Source organism: Theobroma cacao, chromosome 3 (assembly GCF_000208745.1).
Source record: "Theobroma cacao cultivar B97-61/B2 chromosome 3, Criollo_cocoa_genome_V2, whole genome shotgun sequence".
Taxonomy (NCBI): Eukaryota; Viridiplantae; Streptophyta; class Magnoliopsida; order Malvales; family Malvaceae; genus Theobroma; species Theobroma cacao.
The window spans coordinates 25,486,482-25,510,483 of NC_030852.1; the positions used below are offsets into that span (position 1 = coordinate 25,486,482).

The 24,002-nt window shown below is 35.1% G+C and overlaps 5 protein-coding genes across 6 annotated transcripts; 3 read left to right on the plus strand and 2 right to left on the minus strand.

Annotated features, from left to right (window-relative positions):
* Positions 1,038 to 4,279, plus strand: LOC18605045 (26S proteasome non-ATPase regulatory subunit 6 homolog). The gene is made up of 8 exons (XM_007037827.2): positions 1,038 to 1,305; positions 1,410 to 1,524; positions 2,491 to 2,581; positions 2,685 to 2,830; positions 2,928 to 3,147; positions 3,246 to 3,354; positions 3,532 to 3,700; positions 3,878 to 4,279. Exons 1-8 carry the CDS (start codon positions 1,167 to 1,169, stop codon positions 4,050 to 4,052), a joined length of 1,164 nt encoding a protein of 387 aa, XP_007037889.1. The 5' UTR covers positions 1,038 to 1,166; the 3' UTR covers positions 4,053 to 4,279.
* LOC18605046 (uncharacterized protein slr0889) lies at positions 6,119 to 13,477 on the plus strand. 2 transcript variants are annotated; one of them, XM_018117929.1, is made up of 13 exons: positions 6,119 to 6,670; positions 6,754 to 6,882; positions 7,333 to 7,527; positions 7,898 to 7,945; positions 8,015 to 8,143; positions 9,090 to 9,214; positions 10,198 to 10,308; positions 10,841 to 10,949; positions 11,138 to 11,256; positions 11,539 to 11,692; positions 12,036 to 12,180; positions 12,850 to 12,930; positions 13,185 to 13,477. In XM_018117929.1, exons 1-12 carry the CDS (start codon positions 6,545 to 6,547, stop codon positions 12,912 to 12,914), a joined length of 1,455 nt encoding a protein of 484 aa, XP_017973418.1. In that variant the 5' UTR covers positions 6,119 to 6,544; the 3' UTR covers positions 12,915 to 12,930; positions 13,185 to 13,477. The 2 variants fall into 2 exon arrangements, with proteins under 2 accessions (XP_017973418.1, XP_007037893.2); XM_007037831.2 differs by having other exon boundaries at positions 6,127 to 6,670; positions 13,020 to 13,477.
* Positions 13,651 to 15,397, plus strand: LOC18605047. The gene is made up of 2 exons (XM_007037832.2): positions 13,651 to 14,196; positions 14,389 to 15,397. Exons 1-2 carry the CDS (start codon positions 14,097 to 14,099, stop codon positions 14,817 to 14,819), a joined length of 531 nt encoding a protein of 176 aa, XP_007037894.2. The 5' UTR covers positions 13,651 to 14,096; the 3' UTR covers positions 14,820 to 15,397.
* On the minus strand, positions 15,774 to 18,064 carry LOC18605048 (nucleoside diphosphate kinase 2, chloroplastic). The gene is made up of 7 exons (XM_007037833.2): positions 17,745 to 18,064; positions 17,584 to 17,640; positions 17,263 to 17,349; positions 16,790 to 16,870; positions 16,591 to 16,703; positions 16,448 to 16,497; positions 15,774 to 16,026 (listed from the first exon to the last, which is right to left on the minus strand). Exons 1-7 carry the CDS (start codon positions 18,000 to 18,002, stop codon positions 15,959 to 15,961), a joined length of 714 nt encoding a protein of 237 aa, XP_007037895.2. The 5' UTR covers positions 18,003 to 18,064; the 3' UTR covers positions 15,774 to 15,958.
* LOC18605049 (DELLA protein RGL1) lies at positions 19,582 to 21,141 on the minus strand. Its single transcript, XM_007037834.2, has one exon. The coding sequence runs from the start codon at positions 21,139 to 21,141 to the stop codon at positions 19,582 to 19,584; it is 1,560 nt and encodes a 519-aa protein (XP_007037896.2).

Genomic DNA, 24,002 nt, shown 5'->3' on the forward strand with positions numbered 1-24,002 from the left:
TTTGCTATAAAAATATGTGTTACATATGTACTCTTTAGTTTAATGATTTCGATTTTTCTTTACAACTAATATATTATAATTATAAGCTCAAATCATACTATTAATTAACAATATTTTTAAGATTTTAAAATTAATTAAATTCTAATTTTAAGTATTCAAAATCTGTTTAATCATTGATTGGATTAGTTTGCATCTTGTTTGATTGATTTAGTTACATCCCATGGAATGGTCACACAGTTTTTTTTAATAAATTAAAAACAAACAATTGATAAATCTTTAGTTTAAAATATGGATCTAATTCAATTATGATAACATTAGTTCTTTATTATATGTTTGATTGGAAGAGAAATAGATAACATTAATTCTTAATTAGTTTTTTAGAGTCAAGTTTTGGTTAGATTCATTGATTTAAATTATATTTATTATTAAATATAAAATATTATATTAATATATTTATTTTTTTTAAATATAATAATTATAATATTTATGTATTTATTTTAATACGTATGCAAGATTGATATCTTTTTATCTAATTTTCTTACGAGATTTAGCAACAACCATGCAAAAATTGCTAATCCAATAAATAAAAAAAACTTAGGCATGACTAAAGTGGTTGACTAAACCAGTTTTTTTTAATTGATTTTGAATTTTGAATTTTTATTTTAAATTTAATGTTATATTCAAACATTTGATTTGATTTATTAGTTAATGTATGGTTAATTATTTAAAAAGTAAAATTTGAATTCATTTTCTTTTAAAATAACAATATATATTCTTTGTAATAACTTGGAAATTGTTGCTTTTAAGATCATTTGAATTTGTTACAATTTTAATACCCTTTATTCCAAAGTTGGAATAAAACCAAGTCATGTTGATATCCAATTGCCTGAATTTGAATAATTTGATCCTAAGTTTTATCTCAAGGAATGATAGCGTAAGTTTTTTTGGGATTATATCCTGCAATAATTTTAGCAAAGAAGAAAAAGGAACAAAAAGAAAAGAAAAGAAAAAAGAAAACAAAAGAAGCGCGTGGTGCTTTATTCTTGTATATAGCGTGCTAGTCCCTGACGAGGCCTGTTTTCTGGTTTCTCCTTGCCCAAGCAAACTCAGAAAAGAAAGTAGAACTCGGTCCATTCCAACTCAGTGCTCAATTAATCGACTCACCCATGGACGTTCAAGAAGGAACTCAGCAGTCACAGCAACTCATCCTAGCGCACAACGTCTTTCTCCTCAAGCACCCAGACGTCCCTGACATCGAGAAGGTCAGCCTCAAGGATGAGGTCCTCAACTCGGTCAAACCCAACGGTAACTCGCCCGATTCCACTCTTCCCTCTTCCGAGGTCAATTTTTTCGATTCAACTCTAATGCGAAATGCCTTGCTTGTTTTTTCGTTGTTGTGGCGGTTTTAGATATGACTCCGTATTATGAAACCCTAGTTGCTGATAAAGTGGTGGAGCTAGATCAGAGCGTTTTGGACTTGATGCGTTCCAAGAACGTGGACGAGATTAAGAAAATTGATGAGAAGTGAGTTTTTCTTTTTTTTTTTCCTTTAATTTTTTGTTCCTGATTGGTTGCTGATTATTTAAGATTGAATGGAATTTTATTAAAGATTTTGTTTTTCTGGTCTTAATTGTTGATTGTAAGTATAAAATTTTAGGTTTTCGGGGGCAGTTGTTAGGTTTTGGTTCACATTGTTGGGGTTTATTTAATACTCAATTTGATGAGAATATTATGTGGAACTTTAAGCCTAAAGTGAGTTGACTTAACCTTTGCTTGATGATGTTTTAAGGCTTATGGGAGAGGTGAAGAAGTGTTAAGGTGCATATAGATTGGGAAGATATAGTAAAATAGCAGTTAGGAGAAAGAGACAGATACTGATCCAGTAAGTGCATTTTGAAAATTTAATTAGAGTGTTGTGAGGGTTTGACTTAACTTATTTTCCTCCTTTGATATCTTTATACTTCTCTCGCAACAGATAGGGCATTTTTATTGAAGAGCTGTGATTATGAGAGGTGCTTTACTGTTATAGTTTCTTTTTTGCAGTGATAATACTTTCAAGATCTGTATCCATGAAATGCTGGACTCATTTATGCTGTTAATTAGATACTGTTGAGTCAGATAGATACCGGTTGTGTGTTATTTTTTGTTAATGCAAAAAAAGAAGCCATGAGTCTCAGTTGTAGCTGAAACATCTCAACCCTGATGTTCTTGAAACAACCAAAAAACCATGAACTGCGGTTAACAATTGAATACAAGAATGGACACCCTTCCAAGCTCATGACTCTTTTTCAATTGCCTGAGAATTTTGATGATAATATTAGGATGTAGAAATGATGATGCTGTCAATTGAAGAACAAAAATTCATAATTGATGAAGAATGCTATAATGTAGGCATGATAAAATGTGGTTAATTTTCTTCAATATATTAGATGAATGATTGTTATTTTATTGAATCATGTTTAACTCAAGTCTGCCTTGTTGGCATTGTAGGATTGCTGATGCTGAAGAAAACTTAGGTGAAAGTGAAGTTCGGGAAGCGCATTTAGCTAAATCCTTATATTACATTCAGATAGGTGAAAAGGTATTAGAATTGTAGTTTATTGCTCTTGAAGCTGATGTCTGCTTCATCTATTTATGTTTCAGTGCTATGTTTCTCATCTTGAATTTTACCCTTCTTAATCTAGGAGAAAGCATTGGAGCAACTGAAGGTGACTGAAAGCAAGACAGTTGCTGTTGGGCAAAAGATGGACTTGGTGTTCTGTACTTTGCAGATTGGTTTTTTCTACATGGATTTTGATCTTATTTCAAAGAGCATAGATAAAGCGAAAAAGTATGTATGATATGGATTAAAAATATTCTTTGGTTCTGACTTTTGCATAACATGAGTTGTAGGCCTTTTACTTATTCTGCTCAAAATTTGATGCCAGCTTGTTTGAAGAAGGAGGTGACTGGGAGAGGAAGAACCGTTTGAAGGTGTATGAAGGCTTGTACTGCATGTCCACTAGAAATTTTAAGAAGGCTGCCAATCTGTTTTTGGATTCCATTTCAACCTTCACAACTTATGAACTTTTCCCTTATGACACATTCATATTTTATACTGTGCTTACAAGCATCATATCATTGGATAGAGTTTCCCTGAAACAAAAGGTATTTTGGAGTTTTCCTCTACATTGTTGTCCTATGACTTATATTGTTAGTTTATTATTTTGGGCCAATCAAATTTACTGAATGGCTAAATGTTGTAGGTAGTTGATGCTCCTGAGATCTTGACCGTGATTGGAAAAATTCCCTATCTTTCAGAATTTTTGAACTCTTTATATGATTGTCAGTACAAATCATTCTTCTTAGCATTCGGTAAGTATAGATCTCCTAATTTTTTTTATAACTTGATATAGAATTGTCAGTTTGTCGCAGAATCTATCCCTTAATTATCTAGTCGCACAGCTTTCCTAACATTTATAAGATATCTCACATTTGATAAAAGCTAAAATTTTATTCATTGATTGATTATTTGTTTGAATTATTTATCAGCTGGCCTGACAGAGCAGATAAAATTGGACCGGTATTTGCATCCACACTTCCGGTTTTACATGAGGGAGGTCAGAACTGTTGTTTACTCTCAATTTCTGGAATCCTACAAGAGTGTTACAATTGAAGCCATGGCAAAGGCTTTTGGGGTGACAGTGGAGTTCATCGATTTGTAAGTGATTACACCCTGGTTCTTGTTATATATAATATATGTATACTTTTTCCCCCTATTACTTATCATTGCTGGTAAAATTGCTCAAGCTTCTGTAAGGCAGTTTCTCTTTTGATTTTAATATGGTAGTTTTATTTTTCCCACCCAATCATGAATGTTTCTCTTCCATGGTTCCAGGGAGCTGTCACGATTTATTGCTGCTGGGAAGCTTCATTGCAAGATTGACAAGGTTGCTGGTGTTCTTGAAACTAACCGCCCTGATGCGAAGAATGCTCTCTACCAGGCAACTATTAAACAAGGAGACTTCTTATTAAACCGGATCCAGAAGTTGTCTCGCGTCATTGATCTATGAAGTAGTTAGGCATTTCTTCTGATTTAGAAATGGATGATAACCAATGTTCTCAACTTTCAAAGCGATATGGAACATAGAGTAATGCTTTTGGATGTGTTTTTTGATTTCATGATTGTGATCCTATATTCCTGTCTTTCCTGCTACTATTTTTTTCACCTTTAGGCCAATGAATTTGATGCTACTGAGTTATTGTCTTTCCAGTTTCCAAAATTTCAAACGTTTTGCTATGTTCTCCTTGTGTCTGTGTCAGTGATGATTGGGGCGTGGATCTGGGTGCTTCAGAGCCACTGGTTCTATAAGGAGAAAAACAGTAAGTGCTTCAGAGCCACTGGTTCTTTAATGAGAAAAACACTAATCTCGTTGTGTATGCGTCTGCGATGATTGGAGGGATCTGGGTGCTTCAGAGCCACTGCTTCTTTAATGAGAAAAACAGTAATCTCATTGTGTACGTGTCTGCGATGATTTGAGGGATCTGGGTACGTCAGAGTCACTGCTTCTTTCTTCTATAAGAAGAGCAGGCCAAATGTAAGATTTTCTTAGGTTAAATTCCTTAATTTTTCCATTAAAAAAAAGTTTAGAGGTTTTTGTTTGTAAGGGAAGAGCACCATTGTAGATTAAGAGTCTGTTTAGTTTAGTTTTTTTTAGTTTAAAAACTATTATGAAATTTTTATGAAAAATAATAATTTTTAAAATTAAGGTAGTAAATTTATTTTTATAAGTTATTTTTTATAAATAAGTTGTTTGATAAAATAATGTATATAAGTTTTAATTTTGATTAAAATTATTATAAAAAATATTTAATAAATAATTTTTTTTGTTCATAATAAAAAAAGTTAATTTTATTTTTTTATTTATAAAAAGTATTTTTATATAACAAAAAGTTTATAATTAATAATAAATTATATAAAAATAAAAATAGATAATGTTGAAATTATTTTTAATAGATAAGAGTATTTTTGAAACAAAAAAAAAAATTTTTCTTAAAAAAGAGACGTGTTTTTAAAAAAAGAGGAGAGAAAGTTCTTCTGTTTTTTTTTTTAAATTCTTTTTTTTAAAATTTTATTTTTTTTAAAAAAATTATTTATTTTTTTGAAAGTTTTTTTAAATTTCTGTTTGATCTGGTTTTTACTTTTAATAAGTAAATAAGTTAAAAAAAATTCAGATCAAACAAGCACTAAATTAAAAAAAAAGGTTTAGTCAGTATTTCGCATATCACCAAGAAGATCCTTAATTGGCCTCTACCAACTCTACTGACTTGCTTGTGATTTATTCAGTAATAAATCGTGTGGCTTTTAGTATTTATTTTTTGTTTTTTCCTCAATTTATTTAGTTTATGTTTTGTTGATCCTTTTATTTTTTGGTTTTTGTTTTCAAAAAAGGAATACAAATGGAATAGTAAAAAAATGAATAGAAAAATCAAATATAAATATAAATAAAAAATATCAATCAAATGGAATTTTAATTAAATTTTACTTTTACTTTTTTTAGATTGGTAACTAATGAGTCATAATTTTTAATGTATAGTTACAAAAATCTCTCGTCAACATATTAATACTATAATATCCGGTAAAATTCTGAATTATTTTATTTTGGAATTTGAATTTGCTAAATTGGGTTGAACTTTGTTTTTTTTTTTTTCCTTTTCCACTATTTATGATATTTGTAAATGCGTGGAAATAGTTGCGAAGCCGAAGCACGAATGGACCGTTTTCCCTAAACCCAAGTTTGGTGAGTGATGACCACTTGCATAAGGCGGCCGAAGGCTATTGCCCCAGACTGAGGACAGTCCCAGAATTCAACGGGCAGAAAAGAAAGGAAAAGGGAAACCCAAATCGCGCATTTATTAGAGTTACGGGCAAATGCAATATTTTGCAGTACAAGCCTGTGGGAGTTTACATTTTTCAAAGTTCAAAAATATTAAAACCCCTTAATTATAGAAGGAAAATTCCAGCATCCTAACGTAGAACAGGTTGTTCGGTTAGGTAGCATTAACTTAGCAAGAAAGGTAAAAAGTCAATACAACAATTAAACACGTGACCCTCCCTGAGTAGAGAATGAGAGAAAAAGGGTAAAGGGGCAAATCTTATTGCCAGTTGTTACCTTTCTTTTGTTCCAAAAGTATTAAAAATACGAACCTTGAACCAGAGCCAACTAGGAAAAGGAGAGGGCGAGGCATTAGGCCAGCGTCACATTCGTGAAAAGCACACTATCCACTTCTAAGAAGCGGTGGTTGTTTGTTCACTTTTGCATTGCAGTGGTCTCACTGTTGGCTTCGCAGCCACAATATATATCTAAGTGTATTTTATTTTATCTTTATAAAATGGGTTTTTGTTCTGTGAACACTATTTTGCTCTCTCTGTTTCATCGTTTTAGTGTACAAGAATGCGAAAGAAAAACCGGAGCTGAATTCGTTTTTAAATGTTAATTAAAGAACGAAATTATTATTTATAGTACAATTTTTAATTAAAGAATTAAAGGGTAAAGTGAAGAAAATGAATGCTATAGGTTCTCGTTTTGATTTCAAAGAGATTCAGGAGAAGGTTTCTCTTCACTTGCGACCTTGGCATCGCTCATTACAGTTCTGGGTTCGAGCTGCTGATATTTACACCGGCTACAAGGTCCCTTTCTCTCTCTTTCCCCCGTCCTTTTTCATTTCTTAATCTGACAGATTTTGGTTGTTGGGTAATTGTCGACATGACAGGTGTTTCAAGTTCGAGTGAGTTTTGTGAAGGATGTGCAGAAGCAAGAGGCAATGTGGGAAAGACAACATGAGCTCGCTGCTGACAAGATTTATGCTATGTGTTCTGACCTTGGTGGATTCTTCCTTAAGGTGGTTTGAGCGGTCAATTTCCATTTCTTTTTAATATCAATTGGGCCTTTTTTTCCCTTGTCTCGTACCATGAATTTTGCTGTGAAAACGGTTCAATTCAAATGGGTTTTCTGTCTTTTTTTACTTTCTTTACTGTTTAATTATATTATTGATTGTTTCTTTTGTTGTTTTTGGCTGTTCTTACCTGTTGGAAACTACAAAGTTTTTTTGTGTTATTTCAATTGAAAGAAAGGGGATTTACTTGTATGTTGGGATTTGATTATGTTTCGTCTTCCTCCTGAAACCCTTTTTTACTTGTAGACATTTTTCTTTTTCCTTTAATGTTAAATATTTTTTGTTGCTAATAATAGACTGATAGGTGATGTTCATTGTGTTTAGGGAAATCCTATATTTATTGAGGGCTCTCTTTTTAAATTGCTTGTTGGATACTTGTCACTTGGATTAAATTAGGTTGCTCAAATTATCGGGAAACCAGACCTAGCCCCAGCGGCATGGGTGAAAAGGCTTGTTACTTTGTGCGATCAAGCCCCGGCAACGCCATTTGATGCTGTTAAATTTGTTTTAGAGAAGGAGTTGGGTCGAAGTGTTGGTGATATTTTTGAAAAGTTTGATATGAATCCCCTTGGTTCAGCTTCAATTGCACAGGTACTATTTCTTTACCTGGCTTAAAGTTCTGATATGAGCAGGCTGGGAAGGTTATAGGCTGAAGCATTTAAATAATCAAATCATTAAATGATTTACATTTTCATTGAATGAGCTTCATGCTTGCCAACATACAAATATGGCACATTTGCTGTTTTAATGTCAGCATTGTGATAATCTGGTTTCTTATTTTCTTAGAACACTTCTTGGCTTACTTCTTAATTCCAACTGGATATAACTTTCAAAATTTTTTGGATCTATTGCTGCCAGAAAGTTGTTCCTTGGGGTCTGGTGGAAAGTTTTGTGCTGGAAATAGATAATGCTTATGATAATAATATGGATAATACTTTTCGTATCTTCATCTCTGAATTAGGTTCATCGAGCAAGGCTGAGAGGTGATAAGAGTGATGTTGTTGTTAAGGTAAGCCCCTTGGAGATGATTTCAAAGCTTCATACGTCCATGAGATTCTGACTATTAAGTTTATGGTAGGTGCAACATCCTGGAATCCAAGATCTGATGATGACAGACATCCATAACTTGCAAGCGTTTGCATTATACATCCAAAAGACAGATATCAAATTTGATCTGTATTCTGTTACCAAGGAAATGGAAAAACAGGTGTCTATATTCACACTGATTTCATTGCAAAGCACATCTATCCTTGTTTTCTGAGTTCTTGTTTTTTCATGTCTTTGTAACTTCCTTTCCAGTTTTAAATGATTAATAATAATGGCTGGGAGAAAAATTGAAGAATGATGGGTGTGGTTCTTAGTAATAAGGGAGCGTACTCAAGAGAAAAAAATTAATTTTCATCCTTGAGGGCATTTATAGTTGTTGAATCTCATTAATCAAGATGTAGTGAATCATTTCCAGTGACCAAAATCTAATCCTATCCTCATGACATAGCTTGTTCAGCTAGGCCATTCAAAAATTGGTCAAGCAAAACTCATCTTTCTTTTTTTCCCAAATTTGGTTAAACTAATCATTTTTTCTCATTTTAAATGAAACTACTATGAGGTGTAATGTCAAGTTGTTAAATTTTGTCAATTCTGAGTGATAGAGAAATTTAATTTAGTAAATATCAGTGGTTATATTCTGTACCGCTGTGAACTTATCAACTATGATAATTATGTTAAGCAACTACTCCCTGATCAAAATTTGCGACTTATGCAACTTATCCATGTTTGATGGTTGATCTCAATCCCTCAATTTATGGTAATAGAGGCTATCTTCTGGACATTAATTCTCAGCAGTAACTGAGGCATACTCAATTTTTGTCTCTATTTATGATTTGAATTTTATGAGATGCACTTTTGATACCTAAGCCAGAGAAAGGATCTTCCCCTTCTTGTTCTTTTTCTTCTTTTAATTACTGATTTCTTATCTCTTTGGTTTCCATTTCCAAGGAGACTTTCTCGTGTGAGATGATTTAATCTATTTGTTGATTGGACTTATGCCTTTTATACTTCCCAGATTATGTAGATAGAGAGTATCCTTCCACATGAACTTGAATTTCATTGTTCTTCTGGTTGAGGTTATTTATTTATCCTTTGTGCTATTCAAGATTGGCTATGAATTTGACTTTCTAAGAGAAGCCAATGCTATGGAGAGAATTCGCCATTTCTTGTACAAGAATAACAAAAAGAGTCCAGTTCTGATTCCACGAGCGCTTCAGGATTTGGTTACAAGGCAAGTTCATGTTGTCTTATCTTATAATAGATCTTTGAACAAATAAATCAGTAATTCTGCATATTGCTTGTAGAGGTTAGTTCTAGGACTATCCTAGGATATGTGACTAAGATGTCTAAAACAGCATCTGCCATTCCATTTGGGCCTATGTGTTTTACTTTAGGACTGTGTTGTCTTTATCAGGTAGATTGACCAGCATAAAGGCTGTGTGATGCATGTTCATTCATTTTGTCTTTTTACGTCTTGCGTACTTAGCAGTGAGTTAGTTATGAAGTTTGTTATCCATGTCACTTTTGCATCATTGACCCCTAAAATTTTTGTTAGTTTTTGAGATAAAACATGTAAGTTGAAGGTGAATCACTTGGGATCCTGGTAGGACAATAGTATAGTTGGTAGAATATTAAGTTGCATGCTTTGATGATCCTTTTGACACAGGAATTGCAGATCTCAAGTCATTTCATATAAGCTTCTGTTTTTGTTTTTTAATGCGTCAACCCTAAAGGTTACAATAAGACTTTCGATGACTGTCAGGATTCTGTTGCTCATAAGAGAAAAGATTAATTGTGGCGTTGTCAGTCCTTATTTTTCATTCTAGTTATATCACCTTGACATTTGGTATGTGCACACCTTACATAAGAATGGTTGCTGTGATATATCCATTTATAAGTTGCTCCTAGTTCTTATGCATGCATTTAGCAATTTATCATAATGGTAGCGTATCTTACACAGAAGGATATTGATTGAGCCATTGCTTCTGCTTTAACCATCTATTAAACTCCTTTGCTAAACCAGCATCATAATTCAATTTGTGTGCTATTTTGATGTGGACAAGCAGATGCTACTTATTCTGTCACTACATTGAGTTTCCTTCATGTTTTCTAGATGGTGGATGCATTTTGTGTTGTTTTTCTTCATCAACTTCTTTTACTACTTCATAACTGCTGCTGGCATTTCAGTAATCTAATGTTTTTCTGTTTAAATAGGAGGGTCTTAGTAATGGAATATATCGATGGAATCCCAATCTTAAATCTTGGTGATGAAATGGCCAAAAGAGGAATAAATCCTGGTGGTAAAATGGCAGCAGCAGCAAAGCAGTAAGCATCTAGATTTCCCAAGAGACTATGGTGTTTTTCTTGTCATACTCTTTTATGCCTCAAGTGCTACTACTTTCCTGCTATTTATATCTTTCTTTCTTTTGAACTTGGAAAGAAGTAATGAGCTTTCAGTTTACAGATATGGCATTTTCCCTCAGTTTACAATTTTACTCAAAACCTCTTTCTTTCCCTCTATTTCCATCCTTCATACCAAACACTAGGAAGAAAGAAAAACTTTCCTTCCTATACTTCCTTTTTTCTTTCATCACCGTATTCCCTTCTGCCTATTTTCTTTCTTTCCCACCAAACATAGCATTAGTGTTTTTATTCTCCTTTATGTTCTTTAGGTTCTCTATGAAGACTCTGAGTCTATCACTTCTGGTTTCTTAAGCTTTTTTTTCCCTCCTCCTCGAAAGAGAAAATAGGAAGTTTTGTGTGCCTATCAAGAAATAACTCCAGTTCTCCTCTCCCCTTATCTTAGTTTTAGTCAGAATGTGTGATAAAAGCCTTAAAATAACTCTTGTGAATGCAGGAACATACTCAAGAGTTTGACACTAGCATATGGACAGATGATACTAAAGAGTGGCTTCTTCCATGCAGATCCCCATCCTGGGAATATATTGATCTGTAAAGGTTCAGAGGCAAGTTGGCTGCCATGATTATTTTTTAATTCTTTTATAGGATTTCTTTCCAATTCTTATTCCTGAATAATCTGCCATATAGCATACTGATGATTGACTGGGACATTGTTAGTCCTAGAACTATTGAACACTCCATGCCAATTGTGCAACTAGTTGTTTAATCAGTTTGCTTTCTCTCCTTAAGTCAGGTTGCCTTGTTGGATTATGGGCAAGTGAAGGATCTACCTGACCAGTTGAGGCTTGGATATGCTAATTTGGTTCTTGCCATGGCTGATAATGATCCTGTAAAAGCAGCAGAAAGCTACAGGTAAACTTGTGAGTTTCAATTTTGTGCTCTCAGTAACCTTTCAATACAAAATCAGTTGGTTGACAGGACAAGAAGGGAACTTAAGTTCTAATTGGCTGTTGCATTCGAGTGTCTAATTGGTAGTCATTTGTGTCTGAATAGAATAAAAATAATAGGCAACTTGCTTGGTCATCCACATGAATCCATTGAGAAGTTTGATAATAGCATTGGTTTGACATTGCTATCCTAACATTTTTCAATCTCTAATTCGGTGGATTATGTTGTCTATGTCCTTGCTTTTAGGGAACTTGGCATAGAGACCGTGAGCAATTGTGAGAATGAACAACAGGAACTGCTTCGCTTGGCACAGACAATGTTTGATACAAAACTTCCTCCTGGAGTGGTAATGCTGCAACCATTCTCAGAAGATTCTTCAATAAAAAAAGTTGGTGTACAGGTAAGGGCTACTATAAAATAGTTAAATCTCCCGTCCCCCACCCCAAACCCAAAAAGAAACCTGATCTTTGTCCCTGCTCATGGTTTGATGTTATTGTCTGAAACACTCACTATTCTTAGAAGATCAGATACATAGTTAGATATTCTTGGTCTCTATTCTATTTCTATATCATATTCTCTTCTCCTTTTTTGTTCTTTTTTCTTTGCTTGAGGGGAAGGGGGGGTTGGTGGTAGTGGGGGGATGTGTAGTTCCTTCATCCAGCAATGATATTTATTTGCTTCTGAATCACAAGTCAGATAATGAAATGTTGTGATTATACCAATTTTATTTTTGGTGACGACAGTCTTTTCCAGAGGAACTGTTTTCTGTTCTTCGTACAGTACATCTGCTGAGAGGACTTAGTGTTGGTCTTGGAATCAACTACTCCTGTGCAGAACAGTGGAGGGCTATTGCAGAAGAGGCTTTGTATGATGCTGGAAGGTTAAAAGGTATCCATTTTGAAACCTAAGCTAAAATAGAGGGGGCATTTAAATCGCACTTTAGTGAAGCCTCTCAGAATTTGATTGATCCATTCCTTCTTTGCATGTGGACGAAGACTTACATTTAGAAAACAATCAACACAAGGTTATTTTACCTCTTTTTCCTTTTCATGATAGGTTAACTAAACTAAGAAAAAAGAAACAGCATTGAAACATATTTTTATTGACCGTTAAGAATTGCCTCTCAGGATCTATAATTGTCTCGAAAGGTCCTTTTTACAGACATTATTGGACCTAGGGGATTCGAACGTGGGTCATGGGAATTTCCATCCTCAATGGGTGGTGTGTTATCACCATGCCAAAGGCCCATGGCCAAGTTACATTTTCCGTTCTCTGCCTTTCTGTTATTTTAAAAATGATAAGCCTATTGGTATTAGGTTGAAATCAGATTCACAATCATAAAGCAAAATGGCAAGAATCATCTTGCCTCTTCTTTTGTTTTGTAATTCAGCCTTTCGGTTCTTCTGGTCTGTCTATGTTCAGCAATTGTGACTTCTGAAGGACTCCACGTACAGTATAGATATGTAAAATTCCTATGGAAACTTACACGTAATCGTGTGATTTGCGTATTGAACAGTCTCCCATGCAATTTACAAGTTCATGTTGGTCCTATTTCAGGTGCCAATCAAAAGACTAAAGTTCGTAAGTGGGGTTCCTTCAGAAGATTATTTCGGAGAGATTGATTGGCTTGAAGAAGAGGTAGGCTTAAATCAGTCTTAATAGTTTGTCATGCATATTACAAGCTTGTTTGTGGACTGATTAATTGTTTCCTTTCCTTTTTGATGTTGAAATTCAATTCATTCCTAGAAGATACATTCATTGGGTTGCCTTCATTTGTGATGTTTACAAGCTCGTTAGTGCTAATCTGTATGCGGCAAGTAATCGCTTTAACATACAACAATTCTCTTTACGAGTCACAACTCACAACACATTTCCTCTTCTTTAACAAGTAGGGCGTTGGATAAAGCAGCAGCAATATACTTCTGTACCTTAAAAGCATGTACATTTGGAAAGGCTTTACTCTTCCCCACATCCGAGAAATCCCTGGACATCCCTGGAAAGCAAACCAATCTCCAGCCGCATTTAACAAGGCAAACGGCTGAACCAGAGACGTAGGAAGAAATAGGCTATGCACTGGCTGCCGATGCATTGACAATCATCAATTTCACGGTCTGCCATTGTGTAGAGTGTACAAATATTTCTCAAAGCAATAGCTTAAGGAGTGATTTAAGGCCTCTTGTTCGCATTTAGAGTTGTACCCAAAGTAATTCATTGAAATGAATGGATGATACAAATCAAAAGCCGCAAGACTTTTGAGAGGTGCAGTTTGAATGGGCTTATTTCATATTGCTGACGGCTAAAGCGTCAAAGGCAGGCATGTGGTTCATAGAAGAATGAGTTCATGACGTTCCTTGCGATAAAATCATATGCTAGCTTAGGTAATCATAGCCTATGCCTTTGCTTAATCCCCTTTTTCTTGTGAAAAAACATTCAAGCCAATTTTCGGGTTACATGCTGGTTTTCATTCCCTAAAAACGAATGTGAATTACTAATACCACTAGATTGCTATTCAAAGATCAGTTAAAACCTGGCCCAAACAAGACCGACCAATAGTGAAAGTGGGCTACAGGTTTCGGGCCGGACTGGTAAGTGATAAAACTAAAAAGCTAGAAGCCCAGAAGCAGAGAGAGTGCGAGGTACGCTTCCCGCTTCTTTAAATTGTGGCGCCAAACAAAAACCAAAAACCAAAAACCAAATCCCAAACTTCTGTTTTTTGTTCTTCTTTCCACCATTTGGAAATACCCAGATCTATCTCTGGAAAGTGGAGAAGGAAGTGGTCGTTGGGGAAATACTATCACAGAGAGATGCTCGGAAGAGTACGAGCATCGCCGTCGCCATCGCCACTAGACAGCTTGGAGACTCCGCCTTCCAAGATCATCAAGGACGATTCTCTCTCCATCTACGGTATTACTCAGATTTCAATCCCTTTTTCTTCAAGTTTAGGAATCGGTCAAGATTTAAGATTACTTCTGTTTATCTGTAGCCAGCCATAAAAAATAAAAGTCCTAAATTTGTCGCTAAGTTCTATCTTACTGTAACCGGAGGTTAATATTGCCTTGGTTTATTTATTGAACTAGTCTTTCCTGTTTCATACAGAGGCTACACTAATGAAGCTTAAACTAGGTTCCCAACGTTGCCTAATTTCACCATCAATGGTAACGGTAACAGAAACTGAAACTGTTACGGAAACTACAACTGATCTGAGCTCGGAGGCGATGAAGGTTGACGCAACTTGTACTTCTGGAACTGGCTTCAAGAGTTGTCCCGACATATCATCTGGTGAGGAGGTAATGATGATGGAAACGGATTGTTCTTCTGCAAGTGTTTCAAACAGTTCAAGTGATTGCCAATCGACAGGTAATTTGAATTCACAGCAACAGAGCACGAGCGTGTCGATTCTCTACCTGTTTTCCAAATTTAAGGGTTATCAACGCGTTCCAACTTCAGCAATAAGTCATGAAGCAATGATGATGGGGAATGAGGGTTCTGCAAGGTTTTCAAGTTCTAGTGTGTCAAACCTTGAGTAGCGCCAAAAGAGCAAGGAAACCGAGAATCTAGCATTAGGATTTCTTTTCCTGGGTTGTGTTATGAAAGGATACAAAGAACAGTAGTGCTTCAATGGTGTTTGGGTTTACACTGTATGTGTTGCAAAGGTTTATCCTGAACTCTTGCTTCTGGGAGCTTGGAGTGCAAATGAGAGGATCTTTGGCATCGCAGTTTCTGAAACACAGTGTTGTTGAAAAGCCAAGCATTCATTTTAAGGATGTCAAACAACAACCTCAGAAAATTTCTAACCATAGAGATTCTTGCAGTTGAAGCGGTGCTTCTAAGTTAGCTTATCCTTTGCTGGACAAGGTCCTTTTCCATCTTTTCGCAAGGGCATTGAAGCCTTCGCTCGTTGAATTCTGTTCGGCAGCCTGCTATGTTTTAGTTACTGGTTATGTTGCTTTTGTTCTTTCTCCTCATTCATTTTTATCCCTTAACAAAAATGTAGCCTTTGAATAGCCGTGATTCACGAGGTAGAATAATAGTTCATTCTTAGCGTCTAGCTCATCATTGTGCCTACTCTTGCTTAAAGAGAGATATAATACAACTGTTTTGATCAGACGTTGAAGCATTTGGTGGACCAACTCACTGGGCTTTATAAGTCCTAGCTTGCGCTGGTAACCTATGATATATGTTCATAAACTCCCAAGAAGAGAGGTTGCTGCTTATTCTATTTTTAATAAGCCAGATCACTGTTTCTTACTTCTTACTAACAAGAAAGCTAGAGCAAAGATCAATGTCTCCTTAATCACAGAATTCAAAGTGTACCAGCTCTGGAATAAGCCCAAGGGATCACTTGAGAAAAGATCAGTGTCACCTTAATTGCAGAATTCAAAGGGTACTAGCTCGGGGATAAGCCAAAGGGTTGTAGACCAGATAGTTGAGCCATTCTTTGAGTCATATCATGTAAAGTTGGAAACAGAGACCGGAAAGCATAAGACAATTAGACAAAGTTTTCTTCCATTACTCTTACAAAACTGCAGGTCTAACATGGCAATTACATCAATCTTCAATGAATTGCTTAAATCTCATATGAATATTTTAACATAGAAAATACAGGTGCTCAGAAGAGGACTTGAGAAGAGCCTGCCTCAACTATGACTAAGCATATGGTGAAAGATCACTCCCTTAACCATGGTGCTTGAACAGGGGTCCACTCGCATAATTCACCCTCTTTGAACCAGAGAGCTGGACAAAATACAAATTGAGAGAGTGAGGAGATCAGATGGGGGCCATTAAAGGGTAGGCTGGTATATAAACTCATTACTGTGCATCTCCCTAATCTTTAAAACAGGCAAAGGGGCATAATCAAAAAGGATTACAGGTGATCTACTTTTGTTCCCAGTCTAACCAAACTGAAATTTCTTATATTGGATCTTATAATTACTCTGTGGCTAAATGCATAAACTTTAACTTTGACTATTGACCATATTTCAGTTAGTGCTCAATGTATTGGAGCATGGCAGAAATTCACTGCAGGCCAAGAGCAGAAGCTGTAATGCTTACATTCATTTGAATCCACATTGAGAAACATACAAAAGCATTTTAGAGGAAACTATTTTGGCAACAATATATTTGATTACTGGTTAAGGAAGCTAGAAGACCTCACCTGTTTCACGCTTGCCATTCTCAGGGCTGTCACTACCATGGATCACATTCCTGCCAAGATGTTCATTATCAAAATGACTACTGACAAAAAGGAATCATAATCAAGAAATCAGAGGCACTAAAATAGGGTAAACATAAGCTAACCTTCCTGTTTGAACAGCAAGATCCCCTCTTATAGTGCCAGGTTCAGCCTGAAGAGGATCTGTAGACCCTATCAGCTTACGTGCAGATGCCACAACACCAACACCCTCCCATGCCTTCGAAACATAATCATTATCAGTTTTCTCAATCAAAAACTTATACTGAAAACTTATGATATGGGAACAAACTAGGTGAATCATACCATACACACAACTGGTCCTGAGGTGATGTAGTCAATCAGTGAAGGGTAGAATGGCTTGGCCTTGAGATCCTTATAATGCTCCTGTAACCATCACCAAATACTAATTAAGCATATCATCATGTCAGCTCCCTAATCATTTTACAAAACCTTTTGCTAAAGCATCCACCGTAAAGATATCAAGTTAACATAATTCTTATGTGAGAAAAATCTTGATAGTAGCAGAAAACTTGGAATGCTTTAGCTTGTTAATGGTGTGTTCTACAGTAAGAAATCATTATTAATTTTCATTGGTTTCTATGATTTCATATCATATACAAAGCAAGATACTGGTTAATCAACCAATGTCCATGACAGATAACTTCATAACAAGCAATTTTTTCTCTTTACATTAACAAACATGGAAACACCAAGATTTTCTTAATGCACAACAATACAGCAAACAACAATATCAGCCCAACAACAAACTTACAAACCTCAGCCAATTCTTTAGGGCATTGAAAGAGCTTCAAGCCAGTCAGTTTAAACCCCTTCCTCTCAAATCTCGAAATAATTTCTCCAACCTTGAAAAAAACAAAACCCAGAAAACAAAGTTTAGCAAACGAAATCAGAATCAAAATTCCAAAAACTCTATTACCAATAATTCCCTCTTTGGCTACTCAAAGTGCCTGCACGTAAAACCAATAGATAGCAAGCAATTTAAGAATACAAATGTGTAACTCTTTCCTTTAAGTTTTTGAGCAACCAAAAATTGATCATGAAGCATGAAATTTTAACAAAATTGGAGCAAAGCTTACAAGTCCACGTTGTACACCGTCAGGTTTGACCATAATATAAGTTTGTTCAACTTGTTCCTGAACCAAAAATAAAGAACAAAAGAATAAAAAAGTAAACTTCAAATACTAAAATGGGTATTTTACTTATGACAGGAAAAAGGAAAGAAGAGTGAGAAGCAGACCAAAGAAGCGACCAAGTGGGGAAGGAAGATGCCATGGGTGGATTGACGGGCATAGGATTTGGTGTAAAGAAAAGGACGAGCCGGGGATTTGGTGAAAAGATGGGATTGTTTGTGGAATGCTGCCAGGTGGCGCACGTTAAAGTTGCTGGAAGGGGCGTAGGGTAAGCAGGTGCTGCTGCCTCGCTTCGCAGTTGCTGCCGTTGCTGGGATACCCAAGTATGAAGTGGTAGAGGAGAGGGACAATGCCACTGCTTCCATCTTCTTTCTTTTCTATCTATCTTTCCCTTCCCCACACACGAGGCTAAAATGCACCTTTTACAATGCCAAAGTTACGGAAGTGCCCTTCGCAATTTACTACCGATAGGTATGTACATATTTTTCTTGAATTTTTCTAGACGGAAAGAGGCATATTTTTCCTTCAAAATTTTCGAGGCAAAATCCATCCAAGGTCGTGCGAAAAGGGAAATATACCAATCTTTGTTACTAAAATTTCAACTTTTTGTTGGAAAATAATTTTGGGATTGATGTGTCATGTCTCCATTTGAGATTAACATTAATAAAAAAAAATTTAGATATAATATTTAAAAAAACTTTAAATTATTTATAAAAATTCAAATAAACTTTATTTTTTTTTATAAATTTGAATCAAAACTTTATATTTTTATTTTAAAATAAATAAATTTTTATAATTAATGATTAATTAATTATAGTTAATCAAAACGTCACATATTATTTTATGTCACGCGGTGTTAATATAATATACTGAAATATCATATTGAATAGTGATGTAGTAGGTTTATATGATATGATGAGATAGTCATATGAAATTTTTTACACTCTACTTTAACACTGCTAGTGCCGTAGAGTATAAAAATTACAAATAATATTTTAACTAATCACAGTTATTCATTCGATATTTTTAAAGATCTATTTAATTAAAAATAAAAATATAAGAATTTGATTGAATACAATTGAAAAATATAAATTTATTTAAAATTTTTAAATAATTTAACAATTTTTTACAATATTATGTAAAAAATTTATTAATAAATTTCAAATAATAAATTGTTGACTGTTAAAAGTAAACTTTATGGATTGAACTAAATTTTATAGTTGGTTATCTTGTTTTCTATGACATTTTTTTTTTCGAAGATTCAATAATTATGGAAAGAAGGGAATATATGCTTTAGGATTGAAGGGGATGGAAATTTGACTTGAACAAGGGGTGGCAATAGCTGACAACTACAAGGCCGGTTAAAGGTAATTTTACCTAATAAGAGTCATCATGCTAACAATTTAATCATTTAAGTCATTGTCCATATATATGGAACAAAACAATAATACTAATAATAAAAGCAATTGTTCATATCGAAAACCCAAAGCATGACTAATCAAACTTGTTGAATTAATTTCAATTGCATATTTCATACCTTTATATTGATATACAAAAACAAATTACCGGCCTTAATTTGAGGAACGGTGATTGAATTTGAAAACGGTTTAAGATCTTTTAGAAACTTTAAACCTGCAAAGCAATTGAAAGAAAATTGAAGGAATGAAAGAATTAAATTGAATGTTAATTACATTGGGGGGATTGCGTCGATGTACACACACCAAAAACACGCGTTCTTTATTTCATCTGTTCGTTCAATCATCAGAACAGTTCCAAGTTCAAGCGCAATGCCTGCAACCATTGAGCTGTTTATTGCTGCAAGAAAAGTTTAGTAGGAAATCACGATAAACATAACTGGGATTACATATATAGCCACCCATTTCCACTGCCGGGAATTTGTCTTATTGGTGTTGAAGTTGAACAATGACGTTCGGCAGCTATGATTTAACATTTCCAGCAAGAAGCTGCAACAATGGGCTTGGATTTCCAACCAAGAACCAAGCATCCCTTATCTTCCACAACCGTGTAACCTTCACAGACCTTGTTCTTCCCAAGCCATTGCTTGGCCTGAGTCATCATCCTGAGTGGTGCAGCCTGAAATCCTGCACGGCTCATTCTCCTACGCCACTGATCCACCCTCTCATGCCGCTCAACCCTCCCCGGGCCCTCACAACTCACAATGTTCTTTATCTCCTCTGCAAAGTAAAACTGTTCCATCTTGGCACGCCTGGTGTCATACTTGGGTAACATAGCATCCAGGGAGTCAAAAATTGCTGAGTAATAATGCAGTGCTTCCATAAATCTCCCCAGAAAAAAGGGTCCATTGTGGCTTGAGTCCTGCTCAACTAGCACCAAAACCTTTGGTGAGAGCTCGTGAATCATCTGCAGAACTGAGTTTAGAGCTCCCCGACTTTCTTTAACCACACAATGCAGCTGAAGAATGCTGTTCACAACAAGTACTTCTCCATCAAATACTTTGATGTCTTCAGGCCGCAGGTTTTCTAAGTTGCTTTTCACAACGGAGAACTCCAAGTTCATTCCCAAGTCTTTTGCACAGGCCTCAAGCTCTTGACCAATGATGTGGAACCTATGATCACTCAGGCCAACCGCCGTGATTCGCAGGCGGCTGGGTGCTTTGCCAGCACGGTTAGCAAGGCTTTGGATCAGGTGGCGCCATTGGTGACCATGTGGTAAACCAAGGGTCATCCCCAAGTCCACCACATGGACAAAACTCTCTCCCTCAAAGGCTTCCAATATCGACGAATTAGCTACGAAATGACCGAACTGTATATGTGGGCAAATTTCATAAACAAGGCGCAAAGCTTCTTCTTTCTTGTCCGAGGAAATGTCCATTATGTTCATCACAGGTGCAACAAGGCCAACCGTCCCAAGTGGTTGAACCAAAGCGAGACGATCAGCAAGACCTTGAACAAAACAAGAAGCTACGCGCTGGAAGGAAGAGCCAAAGACCAGAGCATTGGCTCGAAGCTCGGATAACAAAGCTGAGGCATGTGATTTGTCACGACAAGCCACAGCTTCGGCACAAGCAATGAGAAGCTGAACAAGCCTCATCCCATCGGCTGTTTCATCTTCTTCGCCTCCACTCTCCTCAGAACTGATCATGGCAGCCGCTGCCTCTTCTACAGCCTCAGCAGCAAGGTATCTTTGGTTATAAGTCAATACATGATCTCTGAAATGCAGCCTTGAAAAGCTATTCAAGCTACTAGTGCTGCCGCTGCGGCTCAAACTGCTATCGCTGTTTCCACCACTGGAAAGACTACCAGAACTTCCGATTGATTCAGGAATGCTAATAGTTCGTCTGAGCCTCTTAGTATCCCTGATTTCTCCTGAGAAGGGGAGGCTCCATCCACATGCATTGTCTCCCATTATGGGCATAAAAGGCTGATAACAGAAGGCCATGGCAGAAAGCTCGAGATCAAGACCGATCACTTCATCGATCCTATCAGTTTTCTGGAACTCATTTGCTAAAAAACCATGACCCATTCCCCCGATCACTCTGTTTCTCTCCCCTTTTTGTCTCTTTTCTAGAATATCTGCAAGACTGCAACAAAGCAAGGATACCTTATATAGCAATAGAAACTATCTTTTCTTGGAAGCGATACTCCCAAGATATCTTTAGCGTTCTAAAATATTCAACAACTATGAGAATTGGACGATAGGCTTTGCATTTATAATTGTAACCTTTAACTTGGGCATACAAGAAAAAAATACATAGAGCAATCATTAACATGCCCTATTCCCTTGTCTCTCCTGAAATTTTGGATCTATAACTTGTCTGTAACTTCCTTCCTAGGTGGTAACAATGCACTTACACACTGTACTTGAAAAAAACTTTTAAGGTAAATGTCATTTGCTGCAGTCCCACATATTCTCTTTTGATTTTACAGTTTTTGACCTAAAATAAAATCTTCCCACAAATGTAATGGATAAGCTTACTTAGTGACATTCTTGTTCAATTTCACTCTGATTTGGCCCCTTGATTAGTTGAATGAGACAGGCAGCTTGCGAAACCACTGAAAAGTAATGGTGAGTCACTCGTTGCATTGGAAGTGTAACAATGAAGTGACGAGCTGCAAGTTTTGAAGTGATTACACAATTAATCAGACGATGGCGCAGTTTGATGCTGAGCTCTGTTTCTAGTAATGGATTATAGAGCGGTTTAAGTCAGATTGTAAATGGTTTTTCCATCTATCCTCACTTTCTAACCCAGCTAATACATAATCTTCTGATGATTTACCCCCATTTCCAATTCGATCAAAACCTTTGATGGGTGGAGGAAAAATTTACAAGTCTATTTATCATATATACTAGTTGCAAATATTTTCACTAGGCTGATGGTTATTAGCAGATTGTTTACACTTTCCCATTTTATGGGAACACGCCATCTTACTGATTTGATGTAAGATCATCTGCTTTCAGCAAAGTATTGGATGGCAGTACAACACCCACAAAATCATGGCCAACTTGACTTCTGCTGTAACTGAAATAAAAGCCCCTTACTTTTTTTTTTTTTGATTTATAGGAGGGGATTTAAACTCTACTTTTTAAGAGAGAATTACACTATGATTACGTTGGGAAAATGCAGTATTTTGTTGTTTCTCTTAGCACGGTTGCCTTGCCGGCTCAAATGAGAACATTAAGAAGAATAAGCCAGAGATTCTAAATAGCATTGAGACGTCTTTGAGCTCTCTACGTTCCTAAGGCTAAGTACACATTAATAATTGTCTAAGTACATTTTTATTAATTTTTACGAATGGGTTGTTGTCATTCCACAGTAGCCTTGGTCGATATTGTAGGAAAAATACAAGGACAATGACCAAATTTGCATCAATATTTTATCTTTTCAAAGATTAATACATAGCGTTTTCAAAATAAGGAAACAATGTTGCAAAAATGAGTTCACAATGTAAAAATCTAAACCTGATAATGAAGAGAGAATGGTTTTTCTCTATTCAGTTGATTTTTTTTAGATTGTTTTGATTGACTGTGATTATATTTTATTGAAAATTTTCAAATCGATATATAAATATTATCATACAATTATCTAAATAGCTTAATTTATCAAGATAAAAAATATATATATAAAGTTGTTATTTTTTGATAGAATTGATCATATAGGCTGAACTACCATGGATATCATCCAAAAGTAGAGAATATAAGATCGGTGCTATCATATTCTAGCTTCACAAGACACCAACAAGAAACGCAAAACAGGACATACCCTTAGGTGGAATCAGTCCAGTGCTATTGCCAAAAGAAGCTATGAACTCATCTAACATTGGACAGCGAGGAATGCTCTTTAGGAGACCAGAGTTTTGTTTTGTTTTCTTAATTTCACTTTAGTACATCTACAAGAATACAGTTATTCTAGAATAAAACTGTTTCATAGCTGTATAACTATTCTTTGTTTTTTAATGTAATATATAAAAGCTAGCATTGGAAAAGGACTATGACAGTAGAACTAATTATATAAATATATAAGATTAATGTCAAGTGTTCTCCAATGCATTTGACATGTTTGAGAACAAGAAGGGGAGCATACCTTAGTCTTACCATTTTTCTTGTCCACCAACAAGGTTAGAGGTTAAAAACAAAAGTGACTTTGTAATCTGTAGAGTTCATTCCAGATCCTCTGGAGAAATACTTGAATCCAAGGACAGAATCAGGAGTTTCAGTTTGGGGGTCAAGTCTTGTATAATTTTAAGAGTTATTTTTTTAATACTTAATAATGGCATGGATAATATCGATTAAATTGATATAATAAAGACAAATTAAAGAAAAATCATAATATCACAAATTTTTATTAATTAAGCTGAAAACAATGATTTTTCATCACATAAAAAAAATCTATCTATAAAACATAATTTCATGTTTTTGATGTTATATTGACATAAAAAGTTTAAATTTCATGATTATTTTAAATTTAAGTCAAGAACCCTGATATGGGAGTAGTAAAATATACAATTTTTTTTTTATTTGAAGAAAGGGAGAGATTCAAATATTGTTCATTAAATACCAACTATTGGGTCAAATGCTCTAATGCATAAAGTATACAATAAGCATTGATATTTCAAATAGTTTGAATTGTTAAGAAAATTATATGTAAAAAGTAGACTAAATTAAACTCTAATGAAAATTCAAAATCGGATAGAAGTGTTTTTCAAAAGTTTTGATTTAACAAGAGGAGAAACAAGTAGTTCTTTTTTATTTAAGTAAAATAGGTTAACTAAACTTATTTAAGGGGAAAAATTAATTTTAGATGTAGTTGAATTAAAAATTGCTATTGGTCACTTACATATTAAAATTAAAGAATGAATTAGATTATGGAACTTTAATTCCAATAT

Excerpts from the sequence above, each read along its gene's own strand:
- LOC18605045 (XM_007037827.2), top strand. The coding sequence starts at position 1,167 with ATGGACGTTCAAGAAGGAACTCAGCAGTCACAGCAACTCATCCTAGCG. Across the intron at positions 2,582-2,684 it reads ACATTCAGATAGGTGAAAAG|GAGAAAGCATTGGAGCAACT; the intron begins GTATTAGAATTG and ends TTCTTAATCTAG. Across the intron at positions 3,148-3,245 it reads GAGTTTCCCTGAAACAAAAG|GTAGTTGATGCTCCTGAGAT; the intron begins GTATTTTGGAGT and ends TAAATGTTGTAG.
- LOC18605049 (XM_007037834.2), bottom strand. The coding sequence starts at position 21,141 with ATGGGTCATGGTTTTTTAGCAAATGAGTTCCAGAAAACTGATAGGATC.
- LOC18605047 (XM_007037832.2), top strand. The coding sequence starts at position 14,097 with ATGCTCGGAAGAGTACGAGCATCGCCGTCGCCATCGCCACTAGACAGC. Across the intron at positions 14,197-14,388 it reads CGATTCTCTCTCCATCTACG|AGGCTACACTAATGAAGCTT; the intron begins GTATTACTCAGA and ends TGTTTCATACAG.
- LOC18605048 (XM_007037833.2), bottom strand. The coding sequence starts at position 18,002 with ATGGAAGCAGTGGCATTGTCCCTCTCCTCTACCACTTCATACTTGGGT. Across the intron at positions 17,350-17,583 it reads ACGGTGTACAACGTGGACTT|GTTGGAGAAATTATTTCGAG; the intron begins GTAAGCTTTGCT and ends GTTTTTTTCAAG. Across the intron at positions 16,871-17,262 it reads GCCCTAAAGAATTGGCTGAG|GAGCATTATAAGGATCTCAA; the intron begins GTTTGTAAGTTT and ends TGATGGTTACAG.
- LOC18605046 (XM_018117929.1), top strand. The coding sequence starts at position 6,545 with ATGAATGCTATAGGTTCTCGTTTTGATTTCAAAGAGATTCAGGAGAAG. Across the intron at positions 6,883-7,332 it reads TTGGTGGATTCTTCCTTAAG|GTTGCTCAAATTATCGGGAA; the intron begins GTGGTTTGAGCG and ends GGATTAAATTAG. Across the intron at positions 11,693-12,035 it reads TAAAAAAAGTTGGTGTACAG|TCTTTTCCAGAGGAACTGTT; the intron begins GTAAGGGCTACT and ends TGGTGACGACAG.